Source organism: Nyctibius grandis, chromosome 12 (assembly GCF_013368605.1).
Source record: "Nyctibius grandis isolate bNycGra1 chromosome 12, bNycGra1.pri, whole genome shotgun sequence".
Taxonomy (NCBI): Eukaryota; Metazoa; Chordata; class Aves; order Nyctibiiformes; family Nyctibiidae; genus Nyctibius; species Nyctibius grandis.
This window is the reverse complement of record NC_090669.1, coordinates 20,368,153-20,390,138: the sequence shown is the minus strand read 5'-3', so window position 1 is coordinate 20,390,138 and position 21,986 is coordinate 20,368,153. Positions and strand designations below refer to the sequence as shown.

General features: G+C 45.0%; 1 protein-coding gene across 1 annotated transcript; it reads right to left on the bottom strand.

Annotated features, from left to right (window-relative positions):
- Nucleotides 1–1,565: 1,565 nt before the first annotated feature.
- Nucleotides 1,566–17,886, bottom strand: MTHFSD (methenyltetrahydrofolate synthetase domain containing). The gene is made up of 8 exons (XM_068411533.1): nucleotides 17,810–17,886; nucleotides 17,460–17,563; nucleotides 15,878–15,991; nucleotides 15,161–15,274; nucleotides 12,999–13,089; nucleotides 12,009–12,121; nucleotides 11,674–11,799; nucleotides 1,566–3,906 (listed from the first exon to the last, which is right to left on the bottom strand). The coding sequence occupies exons 1-8, from the start codon at nucleotides 17,835–17,837 to the stop codon at nucleotides 3,391–3,393; spliced, it is 1,206 nt and encodes a 401-aa protein (XP_068267634.1). The 5' UTR covers nucleotides 17,838–17,886; the 3' UTR covers nucleotides 1,566–3,390.
- Nucleotides 17,887–21,986: the final 4,100 nt, after the last annotated feature.

The following is a 21,986-nucleotide window of genomic DNA, read 5'->3' as shown; positions in this document are numbered from 1 at the left end:
GCTAACAGCAGGGCCACAACTACAACAGGTACAAAATGAAGAATTATCATTTGACTAAAGGTTCTCATCTTTAACGCCTGTTAATGCACACTGTAAATTCTTCAGGCACGGACTTTATGGTTTGATAGTCAGTAAATTATCTTGCATAGTCTTGGTCTGGGCCAAAATATAACATAAGCAGGCTTCAGTTCCTCGAGGTTCATTATGAGATCAGAGTCTAAGATTCACTAAAATGTATTGCATTTCAGAGCTTTGTGGATTTAGAGAAAAGTCAGAAGTGACTCATGTATAACTGATGTCTTCCTGAGCATGCAGAGAGCCTGAAACAATAGATCTAAGAGATGCAGGCTGCCCCATTCACTTTTTCTTCAAAATCTGCTGCTTCCTCAAGTAGGAACTTGGTCAGCCCACAAGAAAAAATCCACATCATACAGCTACAGACACCAGAAGGCCATGTAGGCGTGTGCCTTGGGCAGTCTTGCGTTATTTAATTAAATAGCAATTTAGCATCTTGCGTTGAAATGTCTTTTAGCTAAAGATGAGCAACTTCCCAAGCAGCAGGAAGGGCCCCATCCTTGTCACTGCTTCCCTTGCTGTCCAGGACAGAAATTGCATCGACCTCGGAGTGCACAGGCTCAAACTCCTGTTGCTGGTACACGACACATTTCAAAAAGCAGGAGCTATACCCTCCTCCTCACAGGTAAGCTCATAGAACAGCTTTGCTGCAAGTCATGCTGCTTTTTTTTTGCAGAATATAAATACTCAAGTTCTTGTTTTCCCTGTGGGAATCCTACAGCAATCCAAAGGTGATTCCTGAGGGCTACTGTTTTGCCTCCATGCAACCCCTTACTACTAAACCTCTGCAGAAGCTCTGAACCCTGGTGAGCCTTCTGCAGCTTCAGGCTTCATTTTCAACAGCTGCCTGTACTAATTCCTTCTCTGCAGGTTGTTGCTCTTCAATCAGAGATGAAAGAAATGAACTTGTACCTGCACTTCAGTTGCTGCTGATTTGCTGAAGCTGCTGGTACAGGTGGGTTTGCAACAGGCTGCCAAATTCTGACCTGGAGCAGCGGCTACCTTGAATTAAAAACACTCTTCAGTGACTTTAAGATGGCAAGACCCAAAAGACCTTGCCATTTATTAATAATCTGGATCAAAAATGACTACTTAAGTTGGTAATACAACTATCATAGCATCATTATTCCAGTCCATTCAAAATGCTAATGAATGGTGCATTAGCTTAAGCTTATAGTAATTATTTTTCTTCTCTGAGCCCAGCTACAGTTACAAACCTCTGTCTAGTTAATATTTTCTCCATAGTGTGGTTTGGACAGTTACCTGCCTATCAGGAAAGGAACAAGATATTAGGTAGCACTGTGAAATGTGGCCTCACAATACATGACAGAAAAAAGTGACAGGCTGGAAGAGAACTGCAGTGATCTGCCCAGCTGGATACAGACAGAGCACAGCTCACCCTGCAGGCTACACACAGAACCACAACTGCAAGCAGAAAACCATCGAAACATGTTTGTCCAAACAAAACCAGCCACCAACTGCACACAGTGTTGAGAGCAAAGCAAGCAAAGGTAACACATTTATGTATCACATAATGCGTAATGAAACTTCAGATGTTAAGAAAGGAAATAAGGTAGAGGAGGAAATTCCCACAAATTCGACCAGAAAAGGCTGGTTCAATCTGTAATGCAACAGGGGAAGTCTGAGATGCTGGAAGTTTTCATTGGCAGAGTAACTCCTTTTTAACTGCAAACGTCGCCTGGGCATCTTCACCAAAGCAAGCAGCATTGCAAGAGTCAAAAAACATCAAATGATCACGTTACTTAATTTGCCATCATTTGGAAGGGGAAAGCAGTGATGTATAATTATATTTTTGCTTTTCTTTCCTCCGCTTTCTAAGCTCATGATGTAATGAGTATGTTTAAGTAGTAACACAAGCCCCAACTCTTACACTTGAATTGCACAACTACTGAAACGAGACGCAGAGGACTCTGCAGTGCTTGTGTTTTAATTCAAACTAAGTGATATTGAAAATAATTTTCAGCTGGAGAAAAAGAGAGCATTTTAGAGCACAGCATTTTTTTTTTCAGAAACCTTTCCTTTGTTGACCTTACAAGAAGTTGAAGAAATGCTTTCCTTGAGCCCCTCTGTACTCAGTACAAGATAACGATGAGAACTTTGTATTTAATACTTTTAATGTCTGACCCCTGAGGCATAATAACGTGCTTAAAATATACTTAACAGTACCCTCTGCCTAAAAAAGGTTTCCAACTCATACTTAAAAAAATATCCATTTAGATGCTTACTTTGACTATGTGCCCAGCATCAATGGCAAAAGTGCTTCTGTTCAGAAAGGATGGTTCAGCCAAAATTCAACTTGTTTTTCAGGAATAGGAAACTGAAGGAAAAAAAAAAAAGTAATAAAAGCCATACCAAATAAATGTCATTCTCCTTGACGCCGTAAGTGAATGTTCACATGTGTGCAAATCTCACTACAATGATTAATATCAATGTAATATCACGGAGGCAATGGAATCACACCAAATTATAAGAGGCAAGACAATCAGGAAAACCACCTATTTTATAATTATCTGAAGCCATGGAAGAGGCACCTGAAGTGTTTTGGGGAAAAACAAAGGAGAAAACTGGTCTTCACTTTCCTCTGCCAAATGGAAATATGAAATATAAGGTTGACCAACGGCTGAATGAACAAAACAAAGCTGAGAAAGGGGCTACCACCTCTTCCACCTGATGTTAATAGCTATTACTAGAACTCAGTGGCTGAGCCAGTGTTTCCACAGCCATTCTTCAAGAGCACAAAAAAGAGCAACCTTTCCCCCCAGCCATTTTTATGAAAAACATGCTGAAAACTCCCAACAGGCAAACCCCATTTCTTAGTAAACAGACTTGTAACCCTTAAGACAGATTTTCTGCAGCTGGCTTTTAAGCTCACAAGTACAAATTTGCAGGTACAACCGTTAGATGACAGAACATAACCACCTCGCTACATGTGGCTGCATACAGCTACCAAGGGGCAGGTTTTTGTTCCAGGCCTAACAAATGTACACACCGAGCAGCAAATCAACCCTTGGCCAATGAAAAACAAATCCAGAGAGCGCGGGTACTTCGTGGATAACCATCTAGAGAAACAGCCCCTCTGTCATGTCTTGACAAATACACTTTGCCCGTACAACTGCAGGAATGAGACAGGCAAGTCAGCTGTGAGATTTATGCCTCATTTGTTTGAAAAGTTGGCTTTGCACTTTGTTGTTTAGCTCGCAGAAATCAGAGGATATACCAATATCCTTGAAAACGTAGGTTGGCTTCTCACAAAACAATGAAAACACGCCTATTTTTTTTTTCCTCTATTCACATTCATTTCTGACTATTGATTTCTACTTGCCCTTTGTTTCGCTGACTCTTAGCCAGCTCAACTCGTAAAGTATTACCCCCGAGGCTCAAGCCTTTCAAAGAGGATACAGCACTCTCTGCGGTTGCTTTATCCTTGTAATCGAGAAAAGCCCTGTGCTGTGCTCCTTGCCAATTCAGTCGTAAAGGAGTTGCATGGAATTCCCTTAAAGCACATTTCAGCTCGCTCACTCTTAGGCTGGGAGGTATGTTCCCCACATACACAGTAGTAATCATGTCAGATCCCTCTAATCTGGGATTTAAAGAATCACTTTCAACATAATGTTGTCCTATTTGAGCTGAGCCCGTTGCAGCCTGTGGTCTTGTATTTTCAGCCATCACCTTCTCATTTAACGCTGCTGGTGTGTTGGCATTTGCCAAGTCTGGGTGTTCGTCTTGGAGGGTAACATCCTTGCCAGTCTGCTTCTCTCTGTACCGAAGACTCTTCAGGACGGGGATTTTTTCCAGCATCTCATAGCTGACCTAAAAAGGAGGAAGACAGATACAATTAGGAGATTTCTCTCCTTCCAGAAAAAGAAGACGACCATCAGGACCCATTTGTGCCATAAAAAGAGAGGAACCTTATTATATCGCTACCATTCAGAGTGCCAGAGCATTCAAAATGTTACTAATTGCTGGCCTGATTCTGAAGTTGCTCCCTAAATACACACTGCAGGACAAAAATAAACATTAGTTACTCTTTAAGCAAGCAGCACAATGTAGGTCCAGCAGGAAAATCAAAACCAAACTCAGAACTATTCAATTTTGACAGTTATTTATCAGAGTGCTTTCAGATTCACATTTTCATTGTTATCCCTTAATATTTGCTTTGACCAAGGGCCTGTGCTCCTGCTCTGGCAGAATCTTACATGCCTACAATTCACCACACCATCAGGCACTTTCGTTCTGCAGACCTCCTTGCACTCTTTTCCCCCAAAACAGGATATCCCATAGGCTGGGTCACACAATGGGGAGGGACGATGGTGTTAAGTTTGCAGCTGAGGAGCGTGCCTTGTAGCGGGGCTCCTACGAGTGTGGGCCCAGCTGGAGGCACATTCTCTGGTTGTGGCACATCACCACAGCCTCCCTCTTGTCATCTGACCTCACACACCACCCGCAGCTACTCATCAGATCCCACATGGGTCTGCTGGGTTGGATCACAGAACGGAAGTGCGCCCGGACACTAGACTTCAAAACTGTGAACCTCCTTCCATCCATCCCCAGTTCACAAGCAGCTTCTCTGGGAAGGCTCTTCCTCTCAACAGCTGAACCCTATCCATCTCAGGCATGAGGTGCCCCAGGCTGCACTCAGTGACTGGCAGGAAACACAGTGGTTCCCTAGCTAATGTGGTCTAGCTCTTGGCTTGCAGACTGCAGTTGGAAGGAGGAATAATTCGTACTTGGCTGCAGGACAAGCAGAACATTCATCAACACAAGATCCAATTCTTAAATTTAGGGAGCAAAACAGAGCCTAGGGAAGCGATGCCTGAGCTAGCAGAGACCCAAGCTAGTAGCCCACACAGTGTGAGCAAGCCACTCTAGCAGGGTACTGCACCCACGCTTGTGAGCCACTACCTCTCAGCAGGCTGTACTGGACTAGCACCAGCATATCCTGGCTAGAAGACGCCTGCAGATCTCCCAGCTCAGATCTCTCTCATCTCAGAGACCCTGAATTCCTGATTGTACAATTACAGTCAGAGCGACTTTGGATCTGGCTGCACCACTTAAAGTCTAAAATTTATAGATCTCTGGGGAGTGTAGCCCAGCACTGAAGTGACTCGAGTAAAACCAAAGACAGGGTGGGGGCAATGTTAGGTTTAGGTAACAGGAAAGCCAGTCAACACAAGTCTCTTAAACATTCCCAGGGCTCCTCTTCTGAGGAGCAAAGAAGCAAGTTTTATTTCAGGCTGAAACTAAATAAAAATATAATTTACATAAAGCCTGTCCTAGCTCTATCTTGTTAATGTCAAACAGCAGAATAGGACCAACCAGTATGGGCAGAGGCCACCTCCATTCTGCCGCAGACCCAGAGTTAAGGTGTTTGGGATCAGGCCCTTTAAACAAGCAAACTAGAACTGAGAACAATTTCTGAACAAACCTGGCCTGATATGGCAGCCAGAGAGGGAAGGACTTCCTCTGGGGCCCCAGGAGCCTCTGCACTCTGAAAGGTACATGCCATTTTCAGATTTTGAAGAGTTACTGCTCTGGGGATTCTTGGACCGATTTATTTTTCTCAGCCAAGAACTCAGACTGGTGTGTTTGACAGCAAACTCCCCCTCCCTGGGCGATACAACATCAAATCAATGGCTGAAGCCATCTTACTTTGTTTTTACTGGCCAACAACTGGGAACATTTGTTGTCCTCTGTCAAATTTCTATGTGAAATGTAAGCTCTATGCTAATTAAACCAAACAGGAAAAAGATTTTTGTATTCTCATGCAACTAACCACTCCTGGGCCCAAAGCACAACCTCAACCTCTTACCAAGTGTATGTACAGTTCTTTTCACCCTGAAATGAAACTCAGTTCCCAAGGTGTGGACCGGGTGTTTAGCTAGAAAGATCACCACCACCAAGGGCAAGCCCTCACCACTTCGTAGAATAAGGGAATCAAACAGATGGGCACTGAGAGGATGATCTCTGGAACTCCCAGTCTTTCAAGGACAAACCAAGGAGAGGATTTAGATAATCCCAGAGCCAGCATACTCTGTAAGAGACTTCAACTGCCCAGCTTCAGGATGGCCTCTCACAAGGGTGACCAGTAGTTTTTGGCATCTGAGTGGAGCTCTTGGAGCTACTGTTCCAGGCTGCCTGCAAACTCAGGAAGATGTAGTTACACAACAGTATATACATGTTTGTAAGGGCTATGAACTGTTGTTTTCTATAAAAGCTGAAGTTCTGATCAAACACCACCATGAAGTGAACCTATCATTACCTTAAATTCAGCCCTGTGCAGATAGAGCAGTAAGTAGCCTTTATGGTACCAAAGCAACAAAAGCAGTTGATTTGACACTTGGATTTTTTGGTAATAGAAAACATTCTGTAAAAACACCTACATTAGACAAGTTCTGACACTGTCAACTGACACCCTTCTGTCACAAAAGAGAGGGAGAGGATTTACCTTAAGGGCTGTTCTCCCTGGGGTCTAGGAGAATCTTCCAGCTGGGCCGCACTTTCTAAACCCTTCCCTGTTTTTCCCCACTTTTATGTCAAGGGAAGGCAGAAACTCAGTTTGGGATTTCAGAGTTTCAACTCGACAAACCAATTCACTACCTTTTTTGGGGTGCAAGGGGTGAGAGACAAAAGGGCAAAGGGGGCAGCGGGTGGCAGAGGAGAGGAACGAGCTTGCTCTGCTCTGTTGCAAAATAGCAAACAAAAGAACTCTGTGGTAGTACAATGTGTTGCTAATTATGATCATGCAAAAAGTTTCTTTTGTCTTGTGAGCTGTGGAGGATTGCAATGATTTATTTCCATGTGGAGAGAGGCCAAAGATATTCCTCCTCTCTTTCAAACAAGCTGCACGTTTCTTGGTCCTGTGCCGGCTGGTCACTCCTCCCTAGCCTTGCCTACTGCTTTAGGCTAAGCCAGGATGCAAAGGACTTGGGTTCTACCCCAAGTCTGGTTGATCCAGTTATGCGGACCTGAGCAAAGCCAGTGGCGGAAGCTTCTTCCCTTGCTCCCCCCCCATCCCTATAAAGTCAAGGCCAAACCATTTATTGATGTTTGTAAACTTTGTATTGAGTGTTGGGATTTAGCTAAATGATTGGCTTTGGCAGTGAAGGCAGCTGAAGAAGTTTCCTATTATCCCCTGACCACCAATTCCCAGGCCAGTTCCATACTTCGGCCCTCTGGGGTTGGCCAACAGAAGTGCTTGTGGGTCTGTGCTATAAACTCAATAACTGAAGTGATTCAGGTTAAAAATAACTCCACCAAAGGCAATTAATCATTTAACAATCCTGCCTACTCCCTGCCATAGCTGGGAGAGCCTTAGGGAAAGAGGACAGCAGGGTAGATGAATTCTTCTGGCACACAATTAGCGGGCTATGGGAAAGGAGCTGAGAAGGGAAATGTGGCCCCTTTCTGACAGAAACCTGAAGAAAACAGAGTCTTGGATGCTGACTGCCAATACAAATCTCCCAGCACTTAACCCTGAGCATCCACTCTTATAACACCTGGTTTGGTCCCAAAACAACGTAGTGGCAGATGGACTTCTGCAACTTCTCTGCTGGAACATGGGGGCTCTCTTCAACCTCTGTTATTCCAGAACAGTGAACGTAGCCACTTTCAATATTTTGCTGGGGAAAATGAAAGATGTGTTTGTCCTCTGACAGAATGAGTAATGCTGACCCCTGATACAGTGCAGGCCAAGCCAAACACCACTTTGATTTCCCTGGCAGCAGAGGCGGTGCAGTTCTGATGTACAGCAGATGAGGGAAGGGCAGCTATAGATTGGAGAGCATGCTAGGTTTGCTATTCAATTCTGCTTCACACAGCTACCCATCTGCACACACCAACTGATATAAGGACACGTGGCTCAAGATGGAGACAGATGACGCTGCTGCCCTGCCGTGGAAGGCTGTGAGCAAGCCCAAACTATCTTTAGTACAGCAGATCCACCAGCTCTTCCAAGTATTGAGGCTGGTAGGCAGAAGGTGTTGGAAAGATTCATCTTTGCCCACCCTGAGGGGTGTGTGACCCAAGGCCTCCAGGACAAAGCCCATTTCTTGTGTTGCCTCCTTACATCAGTTGCTTGTTTCAAGGAGCACTGAGCTCACAGGGGTTTAAAGCACGGACAAGGCCAAGACAGCTCGGACGGGCCAGCACAGCCCAACATTTTATCATTCATTTGTACAAAATGTCCAAATATGTGCACGCAATCCGAGGGCATATTTCTGGGAGCTGGCAGCCCGTGAAGTCTGCTAGTGTCCCTCAGGAGAAACTTATGCAACCCACATTTGGAATCCATCAGCAAAAACTGATTCCATGGACTCTGCAGCAAGGGTCAGATTTGCAAAGGTGTTGAGATGTTTAACCATGCGTGGAAGCATGCCCTGCTCACGCTATCCCTCCAAAAACCAAAACAAAATCAAACCTTGGCTAAACTAACAGCAATTTTCTTCTGATGGCAATGCTGTGACCCTGCTAAAGGTTCTGCCAGCTTGAACGCGTGAATTTTTTGAGCTTTAAAACAACATCATTTTACTTTCTAAATATTCTATCACAGACCCAAATCAAAAGGTGTCTGTTGGCAGATAAGTTTCCATCTCTGCCGCTGCGTACTAAACTCTTTCAACATTAGACCCAGGGATTCCCCCTGGTTCATTTCATTTGTGAAAAAAATCTTTTCTTACTTCTATAAAATTCTCAGCAAAAAGAATGATTAAAGAAACAGAAGGAAATGCTTGCTAGAATCTAGTGATTTTTCCACCAGCTACTCTCATTTCCCTCTTCATGACCCCAAGTATTTCAGTTGATCTGTACCGTTTCAATTTAAAATAAGCACAGCACAAATAACTTCGTAATTGTGACAAATATAATAGTGTCACAGATAAAGATCACAGCTACCCATACAAAATACTAAATGAGAAAGTAAGTCGTTTCATGAATTTAGAGTTCCCAGAAACAATGGGTTAGATTTTCAAGACAGATGAAGCCAAATACTTCTCCACTGGCATCCAAATAAAGTTTTCCAGAGTGCTCAGCTCTTAGCAGCTCTTGCTGTCCTCCAAGAGCACATACTGATTTCTCAAAACCCTGAACTCAGATGCAGAAAACTTACCCATATACACACTCCAGTTCTGCCTGTGTATTTAGAAGTGTTTCTAGATTGCCTAGCACTGATATTGATAATGCTTCTTTGCTATTAATAATATTGTAACTCTCATACTTCCTTGGAAGTCTTTGAATTGGCATTTCAGTGACAAAAATCACAGCAAGTAATTCACATCATCTTGTTTGGAAAAACATACTACCTCGACAGCAAGAAATAGCTCAGCTGGAAATTCTGCACCGAGAACTCAAAGGAGGCAACTGAGGGCAAGTCATGCCAGTTACCCCAAGAAGTGAATCATTTACTCACAGAGGAACACCTATTTACCCCGTCCCCATATCTGACACACTACTTCCTTCCTACATAGCACACAACAAACAAAAACACTCCAGGAAAATGCAGTACTCCTTTGTGCACAGAAATCTAGCCTGGAGACTGGCATTTTGTTTGCTGCATAAGTACATTCTTACCTCTTCTGAGCTGAAAACAGTGTATGTATTAATGGCTGTTTATCCTAACAGCTTCAGGAAAGCACATCCTTTACAACAATGCTTAGCTGTAATCCCATGTTTGCAAACACCTTTAATTTAAGGTCTTAAATCATTGTCTTGGCTTGATCCAGCCATGTTCCTGAAGGATGAACTTTTTTGCAATGTATTTTACACATCACACATCTTAACAATAAAGTTAAGCTACTTTCTATTGACAACACACCATATTTAGAAGTGGGTTATTTATTTACTCACTACCTCTTGGCTCATTTAGTTTTGCTCTGATGAACAGGAATGCACCAGTAAAGCCAGGATTTGAAGGAGAAAAGGAAGAGAAAAGGATGTAGAAGCAGCCAGGAAAAGTCAAAGGACAAACACTTAAATAACCCGTATCAAATCCTGCATTTTTAACACCCTGTTGATTAACTAGACCTCCCACCTCCAGGACCCGCTGAGTAAGAGCTGATCATACAGTTATCACCACGACCACAAACATATACAAGTCATTCAGCTCCCTGTGAAAGAATGTTAATTTCTTTCTTCTTTATACAGACACGACACACTGTTCTTGTCCCAATGTAACGATTACCCCTGCTCTGGCTAGTATTTGCCAATATTCTTATCTAATCAATATATGCTCTGAAGAACAGCCAAAAGCAGTTTTAGGTGTTAAATCAACATTCAAATATTCAAATACAGGCTCAGGAGTATAATGTGCTCCATTGTCAGTGAAAGCTGTAGAAAATTCAGCGAGAGCTGATCTTTCAGACAACACCACTAATGCAGAGTTGTGGCAGATACTTCATTAATTTATGAGGCATATAATACTGATCTTGATTTTTTTTGTGTGTGAAAAGCAAAGAAATGCAAAGATAACATCGAATTTGATACATCACTTGGGACTGACTTCTCACAAGTGGCAAGAGTTTCACAAAAATTCAGCGGCCCCTGCAAGAGACCATGTTCCCCAGACCTTTGAAAAATGTCATTGCTAAAGGGCATCAGACAGAAAAAAAGAAAAAAAAAGTGTTAGCATGGCCACTTACTGAGACTGAAGTCTGACACTAAGACAGACCGACTGTGATCAAAAGTATGTTGGCAAGATGGATGGAGCACAAGGGGTAGGCCTTCAAAACAATTACATTCAATAATATCCTAAAAAAATTACGATTCAAAAATAATTCAATGGAAAAAATGCACTAGTACAGACAGAGCTTTTATTTATTTATTTATAACCTCAAATCCTCAACCACAGACAGGGTAAAATACTCTCCCACCATAGGAATAAAAATAGTACTGGGTAGAGTTGTTTGTTGTAGATACATTACCTTAACAAATTTAACTCTTTTTGCTGGTTGGCAAGTGCTTAACAAACAACAACTGATTTCTGTAGAAGTATTTGCTAGTAATTCCTCTGTGGTGTCAGCAAGACCTGGGTATACTATTCCTCATTTCAGTGTTCCTACTGTTACTCAATCATGCGGGATTGCGTCTGCTCCCTAACTGGATGATTTCAGGAATGAAAATCTAATGACAAAGAAAAAGTTTTCCCAGCATGAACTTCCAGTAAAACAATTCACTGAACGTTTTTCGGAAACCATTCGCGAAGCTGCTAAAGTTTCTGACAATCTTGGGGCAGGAGGCAAAACCCATAAAACAATATTTATCAATAAATAATGATCCATGATTTAAAGTCACTATTCCTCCACCTGAAAATGAGCTCCAGCCACAAATTCATCTATCTTTTGAAAGTTAATCCCATACATCCACTATGCAAACAGCAACGTACCAGCCACTAGGTCGCGCTTTCCTTTTAAACACTTTCAGTTTTAAAACACTGAACACAGATGCTGTTGCTTTGTTTCATCTGACAAACATATTTGCTCCTTTTCCAAGTATTTCTAATACAACAAATGTGTTTGCATGTAAACAAGGGGGACTTATCAACAGAACATCGGTACCAGTAAGCCACTGTCAGCAGAAGTAACTTGCCTTATGCCATATTATCCCCTGAGGTTTCGGTCGTTTGCAATGAGTCTTGATAGTTCTTGTTGGAGTGAGTATATAATCCACAGTCAAATCATGATCACCAAGAAGCTCTTCTGCTATGTCAACCACCTGCAAGGAAGAAGAGATTTGGTAAATAGTTAAAAATAAATTCACTAAAATTGCAAACCACTCCTGATGTCTCGCAACATATGAAAATCTGTCAATGACAGTGGAAATAAAGATGCCAGAACAACATCATTCCAAGTCTCTTCTTCGAACATACCATTCAGTATCACACAGTTCTGACTCGTCACTCAAGAGTGGATATTTTAACTCACCTGACAGTCATGCACAATAGTAATTACAGGTGTATCTGACTGCACTGCACCCATTGACACCATCATTGCATATTCCATGTCCGCATAACCTTCTCCTTTTCCAATTCTCCAGCCTAAAACACACAACAGCAAACAGTGACTGTAAACACAGGAACAGCAGAGTGGAAAGGCTGGTAACTGCCAAAACCATGCAAGTAAACTAAGCAGTCTGCAGCAGATAAACCAAGCAGAGTTGTTACTTGGGAAAAATTCAGGTCAGCATCTCTCATGGAATGTAACTTTCCTTGTAATCAGCACTGAAATTAAAATAAAACATTAGTTTCAGTGAACTCCTAAAGGATCCCAGGATCCTCCCATTCTGAACAAACCAAATTTAGTCCAATTCAGTTAACACAGAAGCCTATTTACCCATTGTAATTAGAACCCTCTATTCATGTGAAACATAGGTTAACTTCATGTGGGTGAAGAGGAGTCTGGGTCACACACAAAGAGCATGTTATTTTTAGGCAATGGATAAAGTCAGAGTAAAATTTTTCACCACCAGGTCTTCAAAATACTAGAAAATACAAAATCTGATCCCCACATGGGTACCGAATCAGCAGCTGTAACACATGTCCTTTCACACACCCTGTGAGAGCAGAGCAGATCCTCTGAACAGGGAGCCCTGTGACTCCTTTAAAAGAAAAAAATAATAAAAAATTGTTTGCCTGAATAGTTCTACCGAAGGCCAAAACACTGGCCTGCATGCTCTAAACCACACTGCTGTCTGCCCACTAAGTCCTGGTGGCACTGTTGTAAAGTGGGCATTTATTCTTCCTGGTTGGATTGGGATCAGTGACTTGTCACACTGAAGAGACAGAACTCAAGACCGTAATTCAGTTTCAAAGATATGTTTGGGTCTGCCAAAAGGAACACGTAGTGTAGCCTACCGACATTGCGAATTGTGACTTAAGACCCTCCTCCTGTAAAGCTTGCAAGGCTTTATCTTACCTTTTTCAGAGACAGCCACTGATCCTACAACAACCAAGTCCACTCGTGCTTTCCCATCAAGACCTACAGGCACACTGTATTCTTTTATCCCCTGCAAGAAAAACAGAATTTTCGGTTCACAGAGTGCAGAGTCTTCCAGCCAGTGAGGCAGAAATCCAGAACATTTTGATAAATCCAAGTAACTCCCCACATTTCAAAGTGTTTCTTCCATGTATAGCCAAGCTGTACATGTCTGGGAAGTTATCCTCTAGGGAATCCTAGAATACTTTCCCTACTACAGTGACAAGAATTTTGGCATGCTTCAAGGAGAGCTAAGGGAGGTGGGCACTTTTCTAAGCAAGGTTACTTATTTAGGATCAAAACCTCATATTTTGAAACCCTTTATTGGACATCCATTTCTAAAAATGAGGGCAAATGACACTTCCTACCCTACTACTACTAACTTAAAGTCATAATATGTAAATTCATGCCCATGAGGAATATCAGAGCACTACAAATTCTTAAATTAATTTTCACGAAGTTAATTTAGACATCGACAGCTACAGCATAAAGATGTTAAGCTGCTTGTCTGAAGTCACACAAAATGCTTTACTGAAGCACAACCATCTACATAAGCTGGATCACTCTCTATTTCACACTGCATCCACTGCACTTCCAGTTTCTCCATGCCTGTATCTTAAAAAGCACCTTCCGAAGCCACCTACGTGTTCCCCGGGACTACATTCCTCAATACTTTGCTGTGTGATCATCATTCTGGATGTACCACTGCAAAGCTAAGCCATCTTTACTGTAACCCTTTATCTAAGACACTAATGAATAGAAAAACACACTGTTCCTGACAAGTGGAAAGCAAAACCTTACACAGCCCTGTCATCCTTTTTTCCTTCCGCTCTCTCCTCCCTCACTCCTACCCACCCCTCTTCAGGCTCCTCTCTAAAGGATTTCTAACAAAATTCTGTCCAGAGCTGTAGAAATTAAGAATGGTGTTTACTTGGGCTTTCAAACATCAGAGGTTTCAAACTTTTAGAAAGATATCTTCGGATTCATTCACTTTTAATACATTTGTACAGCATAATGTAAATCCTCCTCACACCAGTCCCACTTTGTGCTAAGTTAATCCTCACAATAAAAAGCCAAATATTTTCTGTGTAGAGTACAAAACCAAGAAGATCAGTAATTAGTGGCTGACTATCAGTAATAACGCTCATTATCCTCTTCACAGCAGTGTGGTAAGAATTGTTTGCACAGTGCTTTGTAAATATAAACTGCTAATAGCATTTACTCATTAGTACATCTGGTTGGGGGAAAAAACCAGACACATGGTGGTAAGATCAAAGATCAGACACGAGGCCTGAAGCAGGTCAAGAGAAAGGTCTCTTTCAAAAGTGCTCTTCAACCCTGAAAAGCTTAATTAGTTAATGACCTTAATAGAAGTTCCAACAAAGAAAGTCGCTACTAATTACCATCCATTTACAACCCTCAGTTGTATACAGGATTACTGTAGAACTTTATTGCCTTTAGCAGGAGATAAAGAGCGAAATAAAGGCTACATAGCTGGCCTGCTCGTTTTGTACAAGTTACGTTTTCACATCAAGTAAAGATGTGTATAAAATAAGGCAGGTTTCTCTGCAGTATGGTATCTTAACAGCGGAGGGCAGCAACATACCACACATCAAGAGAAAACTGGTAACTCATTTTTGTACCTCGGCTGATGCAAACGACAGAATTAATGTTTCTTCAGATGTCGGATTCTGAAAGAACTGATCTTTCCTATTTAGTAAAACCTAATATTTTATTGACGAGATTATGCAAAAACTGTAAACATTTCCTTATAGGGTTCACTAGCTCAAACTGCAGAAGAATATAGTACTACTATTTATTAGAAACATAATCTAAGTCACCAATGACAGTTGCTCATAATGTTCCAAAAAGCATTCAGAAAATATCGATACCATTCTGCTAATAAAATATAGCAAAAAGACTCAATTTCCTCATGATTTAAGTACCAACAAAAAAACTATTAAAGGCGGATGTGTACACAAAACCAGGAATAGCAGAACAGTATTTCAGGTAGCATCTGTTTTTCCAACTTTGAGCTGGACTATCGTAACACAACACTCTTCTACAAGTTAATTCAGACCTCCCCCATTTTTCATTCCTACTTGAGATGTAGCACATATTCGCAGGATCTCCTTAGTTGCACCTGAAGGTGGAACAATCTTATTGAACAGCCCAGTTCTCAGACGTGGTGTGGGAACCAACAAAGTCTTCCTTGCCTGTGTAACAAAAGAAGTTATCACGTTAAGAGGTGGGCCACTGAAGAAATATTTTTACTGTCCCATAGGTTGCCATGTGGTCAAACATCTTATTTGCTACAGAGCAGTTAGCATTGTTGATTGTGTAGTGCTGGTAGATGAATCCCCTCCAGTACAGCAAAATTCCAGGCAAGATTTTATTTAAGAAATAGATGGCAAGACATACCTATTGATCTAAAGTGCATGTCCACAAATGAGCTACACCTATAAGCCAGTGAGCATGCATAGGTCTGAGGTAAATCAGTCACACATTCATCTTGTGATAGACATAAGGCAATTTGAAGCAAGGCTTCAAATTTGAAGCTACCTTACAAGTTTTGGAAAGTAAGAATACAATGATGGTAAACCAGTTATTGCTCCACAGAGACATACTAATTTCCTCAAACCCCACCTGCACCTTCGCCATTTGCCAAAAAGGCAAAGACATCCTTACATGGGCAACCTCACAAGGCATAGGACTGGTAAAGCTCCCGCCGGAGAAATGGCAGGCATTGACCACGAGATGCTGCCAAGCGCTGCGCTGCTGTCCCGCTCTCCTCCTCAGGGGTGCAAAGGTGCCGTTACCTGCAGCGCAGCCAGCCGAACACCTTCTAGAGGTTTGTCAGGATCCACTTTAATCTCACTTGCTCTGTTGAACACATCCAGCTCTTTAACAGAGCAGCAAGCCTGGTGAGAGCCCTGTGTGAAGAAAGGAATTAACAGCAAAGAGAATACGTTCACTTACTTCCAGCGTTAGAAAGCGAGCGTTCTTCTGGGGAGCATCGGGATTTATTTTTACAGTATGGGCAGCTTTGAACTCCTGTAAACCCAGAAGCCTTGTCGCAGCATGGGAGGCACCCTGTTTTCATAAGATATCAGTGCATCACCAAGGAGCTCACAGCAGAGATGGGAAATTTACCATCTTCCATCCTACAGAGAGGCTGATCTCCCCAGATTTTAAATATGAGGGACATACTGCTAATTTTGAGATGTTTTCTACGGGAAACTTCACACACCAACAGATGCTGAGCGCTTGGACTAATATCTTGCAGGCCTCAGAAAAAGAGGGGATCCAAGTGCACTCACTTGGCCTGACTTCACCCTCATTCACACTCAACTCAAAGCTGGAGACCAATTTCCCTTTTTGGTCAACGAATACAAATAGATTCGTTTAAACACAAGCCATAGTCAGAGACTCTTCTAGATGAAGACTTTCTGGACAAGGCTCTCTCTTTACAGAGACTATACTGAACTCTGAAGACTCACTCCTTAAGTAAGGTAGCAGAGCACACGCTCCTCTTGTAAATTAAGCTGGTATCCCCTTGCTTAAGGGCATGATAAAGTCTCAGGCTTCCTCTACCCGCTTTGGTGCCTATTTTACCTCAGCGCCAAGCTAAGGCAGAATGTTTCTGCCAGTCTCTTGAGCAAAAGCAGAGCCCATCTCCTAATGCTGCTCAGGGGCTAAAACACACAACACACCCCCACAATGCTATTTTGGTCATAATTTCTTCAATACATGACAGATACATGGCTGCACACCTTGAGATGGGATTAAAACAGGCAGATGGTAAAGCGGTGGCCTGAGTAACTGAATACTTTAAAGTCCTCTTATTTCTTCCTCCCACCTATCAAAGCAGAGATGCAATGTAGCCAGAGCAGGAGGAAGGGTTCTCCCACCACTGCCCAGCAACACTTTGCCAGCAATAACTTGGCCACCATTCACATTTTAGCCGCACACTGTATGTTCCTAGGCTAAGTCCTACGAGACAGGTGACCTCAGCTTTCCATCCTAATGGACCTGCTGAAGGTCCTGGGGAGTGAAATTCCGTTCTGAATGCCTCAGTTTCCCCACCCATAAACATAGTTATCTCATTCACAAGGTGGTTTTGTATCCACTGACTAAAAGGCAGCACACACCTGCCATTTCTTGTCAGGTAGATACCTGCCTTTTTCTACCTGCTGTAAATTATATATATGTGCTGTTTGAGTCGTGGTTTTCCGAGCTCTGCCACCCTCTACTGTCACATACGGTTCACAGCCGCCTGCCTGAGGGCTGCAGCGACAGGCGGGGAACAGGCAGGGGAGCTGGGGGGCCCTGCCGGGATCTGGAGCTCGGGAGGAGGGAAGAGGAAGGAAGCGGCGCAGACCCGCAGCGGGGTCGCCGTACCTTGAAGTTGGGGATGCGGTGGTGCACGGGCCGCGGGAACTCGGCCAGGCCGCTGGCCTCCAGGTAGTCCCACACCTTCTGCCGGACATCCCGCTTGGAGGCACCTGGAGGAGGGCAGAGCTCAGGGGGCGGCCGGGCGCCTCACGGGGGAGCGCTGCTGCCGCCGCCGCTGCCGCCGCCTCACGGGGGAGCGCTGCCGCCACCGGGCCGGCGCCGCTGCCTCACGGGGGAGCGCTGCCGCCGCCGGGACAGGCCGGGCCGGCCCCGCCGCCGCCTCCCTCAGACCAACCATCGCCCCTAACGGCCGCGCGCCCGCGCCGCAGCCCCGCCCCTCCGCGCGCGCCGCTCACCCGCGCGCAGCCGCGCGCCCCCCTCCATAGCGGCGCGACCGGCGGCGGCGGCGGCGAGAGGAGGAGCCTCCGCTTTAGCCCCGCCCCTCCCGGACGCGTCTACGGCGGCGCGGAGGGGCCAAAACGCCTCGAAGGCGAAACGGGGGAGAAGTGGGGACGGAGAAAATGGGGATGGTGTCTGGTGATAGCAGCCAGGAAGGGCCGCTCTTGGGCCGCCTTCGCCTGAGCGAGGCGAGCCCCCGCGGAGGGGGGAGCCCGTGCGCCCGCCGGGGCCCCCTTTTGCAGTGTAAAGGCCGTGAGGGAACTTGGGCCTAATGGAGCGTCCTTCCCTCAGGCGGCCGGGCCTGGTGTGAGGGTGTGCACTGAGGGAAAACGCTGCTTCACACCCGGTGTGCGCCCGCGGCGGGCTGGGCTTGCTTCGCTGGGTGTCTGTGGTTGTGGGCTGCTTCCAGGCTGTACAGTGAGCTGCCAGGCGTCTTCCTGCCCGGGCTCAGGGCGAGCAATGTGAGGGGACACACACCCCAAAATCTGCACCAGCATCACTGATCTTTCTCAAGTTAAACATAGAAAAGGACGTGCCTTCTCACTAACGGGGTAGTGACCCCTAAGGTTATAGAAAGACCATGGTCTTTCAGTCATGTGTTATAGCTGGGGAGAAAAAACACCCCACTTCTCACAAAATAAACTCCCAAATCTATTATTTTTCCATTTAAACTTCTCTGGTCATGGATGAAGCAACATCCAGCCTTTACGTGAGCTTCCAGGTCTGCCAGCTTTCAGAAAGTACACTTCTCGCTTGCATTTGATAGGATAATAAATTGTTTGCATGATTTATTATTTATAGAATTAATGTATTTGACAATTACTCCAAGAAGAGGGAGGACATTGAGAATCCCGACATTCCTGAGCGGAGTGGGATGAAAGGGTCATGGGAACAATGAAACGGAGGTTTATTTTAAAGTGTGTCGGGGAAGAGGGGGAAATGGCTTTTGAATTTGGTTTCTAATCTGCTTGGCTTGGATGCTACCGATACACATCCACCGTCGGAGCTGACTGTTGCTCTGCCAACCAAAAAGCGGAACAAATTCGGATGCTCTTCTCTGAATAGTTACAGATGTAGCCGGGCAGATGCAAACGCATTTTCTCTCTGTGGCTGCTGTTGATTGCTGAACTGTTTTTTTCACAGTGCGAATCAAAGGCCAGGACTCTGCTGGGTTCAGGAGTCTTTCCCCCTCCAACTATCTGTGTTTTTCAAACGCAATTTAGTATTAACGTATTGGGCTAAACACTGCGGAGCAGCTGCGGTGAGCCTGAGGCTTCACCTTTCCACCAAAGTCCCTCGTAAGCATTCAAAGAAAATACTTAGAGCCCTGGTTCTGCAACAGGGTGCATTTAGGAAGAGCCTTTTCACTACCTTGGAGTGCTGCTGGAGCCAGTGGGAATCTGTCCAGGCATAATAGACCACCCATGTGGAGCTGGGCTGAAATATTTGAAGCTCATTCCTCCACTTCCTACTCACGGAAAACTCCCAGTGACTTTGATATCTCTGCGGGGAGTTTGGGATCAGGCCTTTGGTGAGCAATTTACAACCTCTCTGTAATTCAGCATTGCGATTTGCACTCCTGGGCTGCTAGTGCCGGCACTGTCCGTCTGTCTGCTGTCACCCAAAACCACCGTGGTGCAGCTCACGGGACTCGTTTCTGCTCCAACACACTCTCTTCCTCCTCTCCTTTGAGGAAGGGAACGTGAGTGAGGTAGCAACAGTGCTGCTAATTAATACATTACCAAGCAATGGGGGCTGAGATCCTACCAGACCACCTACATCTCCCTCCAACCTCCATGCAACACACTCAGTAAAGCTGTTCCTTACGTGGATTTGGCTTCCAAACCAGAGGGCCTGGGCTGACTTTCTAGAAATCAGGGTACTTTGTCTTAAGCAGATGAGGAGTTTGCTAATAGGTGATGTCTTTTCTGCTGGTTCAGTTCTCTGCTTTGATTCTACAGGTCTGAAATTTGCTCCAAATGACTTTTCCAGGGTCTCTTCTATTCATGCATAATGCAGCCTTTAGCATTAGCTCTAGCAGCCTGATGTGGCTCATATAGATGCCACTGGAAAGCCTCTCTTTTCAGCTGGAAGCAGACAGGACCACCAACATCCTTATAAATGGAATTAGTCTATTGGAGGTGCCTGAATCACTTCTAATACCCATTTGACCAAATTGAATAAAATACACTTGTGAAAGAGGTTAAAAAAGGATCCTGGGCTTTCATACAAAAGACAAAATGCAGCTCTTGCTTGAAACACCCACAATTTGTGAAAACACCTAGAAAAAGGGAGTGCCAGACTAACACAAACCCCGTGAACAACGCAGAAATAAACTCCTTGTGCTGCAGGAATCATTTCGCTGAAGTGCAGGCTGAACACACAAGGGCAGCCACGGAAAACAGATGAAATGCACCCAAAGAGGAGCACTGAACTAGCGATGTCGCTCTGCTTGGTTTTCAATATTGAAAATTAAAAATTGTCTATAAATTTTAAAGGCAACAGTTTTTAATGAGGTTTTTGAAACGGGTTTCCATGTGTGAATAAACAGTGTATGACTGAATTCTTGTGCTTACAAAATAACCCGGCAAAGAAGCCGCGTTAGGGCAGGTGGGGCTGGCCAGAGCTGACCTGTTTGAGCTCAACAACATCGCCTGCTGCTGGGAAATCGCTGTGGGGTTTGTGTGAGCCCCCCACCCCCTGCGGTGGGTGCCCTCTCCTGGGCCGGTCACCAGTACAGGGGCAGAACTGGTGAACGAGCAGAAAGCTGTGTGCATCGGTGGGTCTTAGCTGGACTGATGCCGCTGTTGTCATTGCCAAGGCATAGCTTTTCCTTTCCTTTCCTTTCCTTTCCTTTCCTTTCCTTTCCTTTCCTTTCCTTTCCTTTCCTTTCCTTTCCTTTCCTTTCCTTTCCTTTCCTTTCCTTTCCTTTCCTTTCCTTTCCTTTCCTTCCTTCCCCTCTTTCTTCCTTTCCTTCTTTCCTTCTTTCCTTCTGTCTTTCCTTCTCTTTCCTTCTCTTTCCTTCTTTCCTTCTTTCTTCCTTTCTTCCTCCTTCTTTCTTTCTTTCTTTCCTTCTTTCTTTCTTTACTTATTTATTTCCCTCTTTCCCTCTTTCCCTGCCATCTTTCTTCCTTTCTCTCTTTCCTCCTTTCTCTCTCTCTTTCCTTCTTTCCTTTTATCTTTCCTTCTTTTCTCTCTCTCCCTTTCTCTCTCTCTCTTTTCCCACCACTCTCATGCTCGCTTTCTCTCTTGTTCCCGTTCTCCATTCTCTCTCTCACACTCCTTGATCTCTCTTTCTTGCCCGCTCACTCACTCGCCCTCTTTTTCTTTGATTCTCTGGCCCATTCCCCCCCCCCCATCTCGCTTTCCCCTCGCCTCCTTTCTCCCCATCTCCCCTTCTCTCTCTCCCTGTCCCCTCTCCTCCTTCCCTGCCCGATACTCCCGCACCACCGGGGCCCCGGGGCGGGCAGCCGGTGCCGGTGCGGTGCCGGTGCGGCGGTGCAAACCCCCCGGTGTCCCCTGGGGGGCAGCACACCCCGCGCGGAGCCCCCGGGGCGGGCAGGTGAGCGCTGCCCCCGCCGCCGGGCACCGGGACCCGCCGCCGGGACCGGCCGCGCCGACCACCCGCCCGCCCCGGGGGAGCCGGCGTGGGGAGACCCCGCGAGGAGGTGAAGGGTTCAGGTTGTGGCTCTCGAGTGCTGGCCAAAGGCGAATAAAAGCCGCGGAGGGCAAACCGCCGCCCGCCCGCCCGGGCTGTGCGGGGAGCGCGGGCAACGGCCGCTCCGGGGTCCGGCGGCGGGAGGGACAGAGAAACCCGGGGTGGGAGAGCGTTTCCCCCGCGCCTCTTGCTCTCTCGCTTGAAAGGACTCCTCTCTTTGCGCTCCCCCGGCTGCAAGCTGCCTATTTTTCATAATGATGATTTTTCTTTTTTTTTTTCCTTCCTGCGATTTGAAGTTTGGGCTTTTCCGAGCCCGTCGGTTCAGTCTCTGTTAAGTTCCCAGCTGCAGCAAGCAAAGACCTGTTGCTGCTTCTTGGTTTTCTGTAGAAATTCATCTCGGTAAAGTTTTCAGCCGAGGAGAGGTAAGGTTCCCGCAGGGTTATTTCTCGAGGGTGTCCCAGGCTTCTAGGAAGGGA